This window comes from Saccostrea cucullata, unplaced genomic scaffold (genome assembly GCF_032062105.1).
Source record: "Saccostrea cucullata isolate Sc308-1 unplaced genomic scaffold, CSIRO_AGI_Scuc_v1 ctg2099, whole genome shotgun sequence".
NCBI classification, from domain to species: domain Eukaryota; kingdom Metazoa; phylum Mollusca; class Bivalvia; order Ostreida; family Ostreidae; genus Saccostrea; species Saccostrea cuccullata.
In genome coordinates, this window is record NW_026921290.1 from 75,049 (window position 1) to 83,061 (window position 8,013).

Here is an 8,013-nt window from a genome sequence, read left to right on the forward strand (position 1 = left end):
AAGGTATTTAAGTTATTCAAAGCGACGGTGGTAAATTAATTCTTACCGAATAGACAGGAATACAATTGTCTTTATTATAAATAAAAGACTTTATGTATGGAGAGGAGATAAACTCATCCTTTCTCCTGACTGTCTTAGGGTGGAGTAAGTTATTAGGGGTGTTTGACGCCAAGCATGCGTATTTGGTACCAAACTAGTAAAACCACTCACACACTCTCACACTAAAATATCAACCAATCATACACCTGCAAGTCTCACCCATTCTGACACAAACACCTTTGACCTTTCGCACTCTCAAACCAACCAAAAGGCATTTAACCCCATGAATATCAATGAATGACTTCATGAATGACTGAATACATAGAAAATTCCAGAGGACTGTACTGTTCCGTATAGGTGAAGATGATTATGATGATGGTAATGAAATGATTAGTATATTAGGTCACAAATCAATAATACAAAAATTATATAGTATTTATTATAATATTAATTTATTCACCCTGTGACATTCTCCCCCTCTTAGAGAAAAATGTCTCCCGACATTTCAAATATGAAACATATCACATCTGAAATAAAATAATCGGTTAATTTTAAACAATAATACTTCACACTTGATCATTGTAAATGTCTTCTCCGGTAAACAAGAAGATCTGTAATGCATTAGTAACATCAGTTGCAATGCTAATATTCATTCAAAAGAACAAGCATAATCCAAATAATATCAAATAAAGTATTCTGAAAAACAATACATGATTAATATCATAAAAAAAACTAAGTAACTACTCTAAGCTACTACTAAATCTACTATCATACTACAATACACAACTACTGTATATTATATTTTAGATCATCAATAAAATTAATTTAGTAACTCTTCTAAGCAAATTACTAAATTTAAGATCCTAAACTATAATACATATATCCCTGTGACATTCTCCCCCTACACATACCAAACCTGAGCACACTGTTCCCCAACTACCCAATTACCGTATTTATCTGGTGCCTTTCGCACTCGAGTAAAGCGTCTCGGTTGTGCAGTAGACAGACTCGTTTCACGTTCACGTGGCTGATCTCGATTAAAGTGTAATCTAAGCCCGAAGTTGTGTTAGAGTTATTATCTTGAATATTAGATTCAGGACCAACAGAAGAAAATGAATCTAACTGTTGTATAGGCCTACTGACATTATTACTAACATTGAAAGTATGATGATTTGGTACACTCACATTACATCATTACTGACATTGAAAGTATGTTGACTTGGACTGTTGACATAATTACTCACATTAAAAGTATGTTGACTTGGACTCGCATTGCAAGAGGACATTGCCCTAGAACCACTTGATCCCATATGTTCACTTGAACTATCGAGGTCAATATTGTGATCTACACCTGAAGTGTTTAAGACATTGTTCTTTCTTTTAGAGTTAGAAGGTCTTGACAGATATATTTCCTGTTCTGAATCAGATTCACTGGAATCAGACTGTTTTTCACTTACTTCACCTTTCCTCTTCTTACTTTGTCTGGTCTTTCTTTTGATAACTGTTTGGCGTGTCTATTCAATCTCTTCTTCATCTGCAAGAAACAAAAAAAGGTAATAATAAATTTCTGTGCAATAACCTTGTAGGTCCCTTTCATGATGCCCTTTGTACCTTATACACAGGAATGTCTTCCTTTAGTTTGTCTACTACCACATAAGGATCTTTCTCCCACCTATCTGAAAGTTTACATTTTCCTGTTTTTGCTAACAACAGTACCAATACTCTGTCGCCAATCTCTAATTTTGAAAAACAAACTTTATTGTCATAATTTTCTTTGTGTTGAGAACTGCATGTTCTTATAACTGTTTGATCTTGCAACTTTGTAGGCAAATTGTAATTTCGAATCATCTAAATTTAAAAAGGCATCAATAGCTACTAGTAACCTTGGATGTCAACCAAACATTAAATAATGAGGGCTGAATCCTGTAGTGTCTGTTTGATGAATTATATGCATGAACTAAAGGAAGTATATATGATTTCCAGTCTTCCTTTTATGTAATTTTCCAAAGTGCCTAGCACTAGTATTTTAATTAAAGTTTGATTAAATCTTTCAACAAGACCATTTCCCATTGGATGGTAAGGTGTAGTTCTACTTTTACTTATCCCACTTATTGCACAAAGTTCTTTAATCACCTTACTCTCAAAATTTCGACCTTGATCGGAGTAAAGTCTTTCTGGGAAACTATAATGACAAATAAAATTCTCAAACAGAGCTTTAGCTGTTGTTTTTGCTAGCTGATTCTTAGTTGGAACTGCCATTGTATATTTTGTAAAATGGTCGGTTATTACCGAAATGTTTTCAAACCCACCTTTAGACTTTTCTAATGTTAAAAATCAATACATAGTATTTCTAAAGGTTTAATAGTTTGTATATTTACAAGATTAGCTCTAGCGCTTTCTGCTGTTTTCCTTCGCACACATCTACCACAAGTTTCAACTCTTTGTTAGATTTCTTTTTCCATACCATTCCAGTAGAATCTATGTTTTGCCAACCATAAAGTTTTGTGTCTGCCCTGGTGGCTAACATCATTATGAATACCTTTAAAAGCAACATTTCTGTAATGTGATGGTTAGACTAGTTGTTTAATGTTTTTGCCATTAACCATTGTATGACGATAAAGAACATTTTAAAAGATTTCATAATTTCTCCACTCTCTCAGATATTTTCTAACCTCTAAGTTTTCATATTTCAACTCTCCACTCTCTGGTTTCAAACCGGTTTCTAACAACTCTATAAGTCTGTTTATAGATGCATCTTTTCTTTGTTCTACAGCCCAATTAATATTGCTAAATTCTTGAAATTCGTTATCCTCACTATTATTTTGTAGTGTAGCATTTTTTGACAAAAGTAACCTTTCAGCCAGAGGAAGTTCCTCCTTTTCTATTTACACAGCTGAAGTTAAAGCTTTGATAACATTAAGACAAATTTCTATGGGTCTACGAGATAATTCATTCGCATCTCTGTTTGATTTACCTGTTTTGTAATGTATTTAAAATTGTAATTGGAAAGAGATGCCAATCACCTATGCGACAGTGCATCGAACTTGGCTGTGGTTGTTACATATGTTAATGGATTATTATCCGTAAAAACATTAAACGTATTGCCATATAAGTTGTCATGAAATTTATCACATAAGGCCTATTTTAAACATAAAAATTACAATTTGTGGGCAGGGTAATTTTGCTCACTTGACCGTAGTCCTCTACTGGCATATGCAATAACTCTATCTAAACCTCCCTGACTTTGATATAATACTGTTTCAAATTCATTTCCCCCATATAATTCTCCATTAACCGCTGAAATGTGGCGGGAGCATTTGTTAAACCAAAAGCCATGCGGTTACACTCATAAAATCCAAGGGGACCTAATGTAAACGCTGTTTTGTGTTCATCTTCTTCTTTGATTTCAACCTGCCAGTATCCTGATCTAAGATACAACTTTGTAAAATACTTACTACCAATTAGAGTATCTATGGTTTCCTCCACTCTTGGGAGATTGTAAGCGTCCTTGATGGTTTTGTTATTTAACTTCATTAAATCGATGCAAAATCGTAAAGTACCATCTGACTTTCTAGCAAGTACAACATTTGAACAATGTGGACTTTTTGACTCTCTTATGGCATTTGCTTCTAACATTTTTTAAGGTGTTGCCTTACCTCTTCATACATTCCTGGAGGTATTCGTCTACAAGGTTCCTTAAATGGAGTATTATCTGACAAGTTAATTTCATGCTCCACTAAGTCTGTTCTACCTATATCTTTTAAAGAGGTAGAGAAAATATGTTTCCATTTGTTCAAAAATTGGTGACAACTCTCAACTTGATCAGAGGATAATTTGTTTTCATTTATTTTTACCCCTAACTCTAATAGGTCTAATTCTGATTTATTTCTATAATCATTTGATGTTGAAGGTTCCCAAGGAATTTCTACTTTTACAGAACTTAAGGAATTCCATCCCTAATGGGACCAAATTCTCTACCTACCCTTAAATGTCCATCAAGTACACAATACTCTGATATTATATTAAAGCATTTTATAGTGGAAAAGAATTGACCGCGAGAAATTTTCAAAAATTTCATTAATTAAGCAGTAGTTAATTAACAAAGATTGCATTGAAGTCTATGGGGAAATGCGTTTTTTTCCAAATAAAAATTCAAATAATTTGAATATCAATAAATCCTGCGGTGGAAAGATGCATTGATACATTAAAAATAGAATGACAATTGAAAACAATTTTTTTACCGCCTAAGTTTTTTTAATTGATTTTTTTATTAATTAAAAAGGGGAGATAACTCTTACCAAAATTCAAGGTCATGAATTAGGACACACTTATAGTAATAAATGGGAAGTATGTGTAAATAAACTGAGTATTCAATGCCTACATATCTTAAGTTTTCAATTTCATTGAAATTGTTCATAATAGGGATTGAAGACTTTAATTTACAAATAAGAGACTTTGGTGACACTTTGATTGCTTGCGCTGACATGTTACATACCCTTATTGGAATTCGTGAGGTCTTACCATTTTTGACTGATACCACTCTTGGACATACCAAAAGACTGTTATTATTTGATTGATTTTCAATTTGTTCTGTAATAGCAGCACTTACATGCATGCTGTTGCAAGACTTAACTATTCCTGAGATAGTTTTTACCTCATAAGGACCTACTGTAATGGAATACTTGTTAGTGGTCTTTACAGGAATATCATTGTTAATACTAAGATTTGCAAATGCTAATTTCTATTCCTCTGGAACATCTGTATGTTCTGGGTTTGCATAATCTTTACACAACCTTATCACATTTGTACCAATAATAATAGGAACTTTGCTATTGTATTCAGTTCCTTTTGTGACTAGAACTGGTACATAAAAAGGATTCAAGGACAAAAATGGAATTTGTAATTCAACTTCAATATATCCTGAAAATAGTAGAGAATTGCCTTCTGCACTATAAACTTTGAAGTCAAAGTCTTCTATATTATGCAGCTCTGGGTTTTTTTGTTACGACTGGTAAAAATTTTCAGACATACAAGTGACCATTGATTCAGTATCAATCAAAGCTCTTGTTTTTACACCATTTACAAATATGATACTTTCATTCTGATGTCCAACCATTCTTGATAACAAATCTTTAGATTCAGATTTTGAGTTTCTAATAGGGCTTTTCTGAACCTTGTTTTCCTCCTCCATCTGTCTCTAAATAGAAGAGATAAGTATTTTTTTAATTCTGTTCAACTTGGGATGATTTGTATTGACTTTGACCCTGAATTTGACCTTGGCTTTGACCTTGACTTTAACCACGACCTCGACCAAAACCTGTGTTTGAGTAGTTGAACATACCCCTTGTAAATGAACCTCTATTTGCATAAAAACTTTGTTGTATTGTCATTATGTATTGCTTTCTAATTCATAGACTCTTTTGTTCAATTGTTGAAAACTTTTTGAATTACTGTCAATTTTCTGTTCTAACCTTTCCATTGTCCTTACCATTGTCTGTAATTCTTTCTGTAGGTCTGTCGATGATGTAGTAATCTCTGCTCTCTCTGCCTGTTGCTGACTTTGTTGTTCCAGAACTCCTTTGTGATGTAATCTCCTCTTGCACCTTCCTAATTTCCCTGAGTAAAGATTCAAAATTTTTGAAAGAGTCAAACAGATATGTCGTAGTTTGATTTAAATTTTGACTACCTAAACCAGTCCAAAATTTACTTCTTAGCATCCCATCTTTTGCTTCATTACCAATGTGACCAAATTTGATTGCTTTTGATAATGTGTCTTCTAACATAGAAGCAAATACAACAGTTGATTCCCCCTCTTTTTGACAATCATTATAAAATGACTGCATAAGCGTTTCGCCTGAGGCAACATTGCCAAAAAATCCATCTAATTTTCTCAAAATGTCTTGGATAGAAGCTTTATCTCCCACTTCCACTAACATATTTCTATCTAAACCTTTTAAAGAATTTCTTACGGCTTGAAGTAGAATATGTTCTGGGTACTGATTTGAATTAAGTAAGTATTTATACATTGAATTGACGACGGATTTTTTCCGTTATTTCCTGATCATGACAAGGAGCACACGGCGGGTGTGACCGGTCGGCAGGGGATGCTCACTCATCTTTGGCACCTGATCTCACCTCTGATGTTTCGGGGGTCCGTGTTTGATCTCTTATTTCTTATTTTGTATTGTTTTATGGACTTTGAGATTGTATACTGATCATTATCTCCATATCCTTCATGCATATTAGGCTTTCTTAGCTTCTGACCTATCGACCTGCCTGATTTACATTCCGGTAGAATTATCAAGAAATCAACTCCGCTATCTTTCAAAGAGTTATCACAGAGAAAAAAAAATAGAAATGGTAACATTAAAGTATAAGGTGTTTTGTGGTAGACCGAGAATTTTCAGATCGGGAGAGGCCGGGCAGTAGTATAATTTTATCAATTTATATCCCGTGCTGGGTCCGCATTTGACGTTTAAGTAAACGCCTTGTATTAAAACAATCTTTTAGATGTATGTAATTAAATCTTATATAAATCGGGAAATGTGTCAGAATGATTTATTATCTTGTTTATATATGAATTTTAATAAATTCTATTCTATTGTATCTGTCTTCAACTATAGCTCCCGAGTAACAAAATGACCAAAAAATTAGCAATATCACATAGGCTGATTTTTACAATGTAGCTTTTCCTAATAAAATTCACCTGGTTTGGTATATTTTTCTTCAGTTTATATTACATTTTTAGCACCAAGATAACATATTTTGAATTTTTTTCACCTGTAAACCTTTACTGAATGTGATTTGTCTATATTTGTTTTTTCATTGAAATATTAGTAATATTTTCCAAGTGTTTTTCAAATTCCAGTTCTTAGGAGAGCAAAATCTAAGAACAATCCACTTTTTCTAAACTTATGACTTGATTTTTAATGTTTTTCAAAGAAAAAAATGTTTGTATCATCTGTCCTTAAATTCCTCCTCCGATTGTTGAGTACTACATGTAGGACTTACTTTAGTTTGTTGTTTGTGAAAGTCACTGCTTTGTGTCACATCAGAACCAGAAAGGGTAACTGAAATGTTTTGTTCCACACTAGAATCAAAATTTGATACTCTGAGCGGACCAGTGAGTAGCTTTACTTAATTCAACTGTAACATCTTGACAGGCTGTAGGTGAGCTGACATCTGATTCTAGGACTGAACCGACAGTAGGGCCAGACTGACTAACGTCAATGACTTGCAATAAGTTTATTAAAAGCAAATAAAACTAAATCTCTAAATAATCTTTTAACATTTTTCAATTCATCTTTCTGTATTGTTGTAATCATTATATTATAGTTATAAAAGGAAAGGGAAATGATTAATGCTGAATGTTAATCAGTGTGAGTATCTGTCTCTTATGTTGTTAAGTTTAATATTCCGTATAAACATATAAACCTACATGTATTCTCATACTGGGACAGCTTCCGAAATAGCGTGTCAATTTTCCGGCTGGAGTGGTCTTTCTTTAGTTTTTTTCTATAGTATTTACTATTGTGAGACATCGGGGGTCCTAGATTGGTCCTCTACAACACAAACCGCCGCCGTGCTGTCTACTTTCGATTTATAACAGGAAGTGGAAATTTTAGATAACTCGTACAACGTTTGAACTTTTAAACAAAGTTCGTAGCGATATCCGAGTTTCTTTTTTTTCAACAAATATATTGGGAATTTTTAGTCTCAAAATTGGGAAAAAACAACGTTTTTTGGCATTGGGAATGGTGCCGTTTATCGGTACCAGTTATGTAAGGAAAAAAACGCTGAGCTACAAGTACACAAGCTTACAAGATTTAAGCACAGCGTTATCATAAATTATAAGAAATGCAAATTCAAAAAAAAAAAAAAATAAAATTCTCTCTCCATTTCTACTGCGTGAATTGTTTTTCGCTCGACTGATACTATAATTGCAAAGAAGGATCAAAATGAGTGAACATACAT

General features: G+C 33.2%; 1 protein-coding gene across 1 annotated transcript; it reads right to left on the reverse strand.

Moving 5' to 3' along the window:
- Positions 1-4,780: 4,780 nt before the first annotated feature.
- LOC134259630 (uncharacterized) lies at positions 4,781-5,975 on the reverse strand. Its single transcript, XM_062742232.1, has 4 exons — positions 5,747-5,975; positions 5,528-5,655; positions 5,134-5,236; positions 4,781-4,959 (listed from the first exon to the last, which is right to left on the reverse strand). The coding sequence occupies exons 1-4, from the start codon at positions 5,973-5,975 to the stop codon at positions 4,781-4,783; spliced, it is 639 nt and encodes a 212-aa protein (XP_062598216.1).
- Between the last annotated feature and the right edge of the window lie 2,038 nt (positions 5,976-8,013).

Bases quoted from the DNA above. Each gene is read 5' to 3' on its own strand.
- LOC134259630 (XM_062742232.1), bottom strand. From the start codon at position 5,975: ATGTTAGTGGAAGTGGGAGATAAAGCTTCTATCCAAGACATTTTGAGA. The intron at 5,656-5,746 runs GTAAATTTTGGA...ATCTTTACTCAG, and splicing joins AAAAGATGGGATGCTAAGAA to GGAAATTAGGAAGGTGCAAG. The intron at 4,960-5,133 runs GTATCATATTTG...TACTATTTTCAG, and splicing joins GGTTGGACATCAGAATGAAA to GATATATTGAAGTTGAATTA.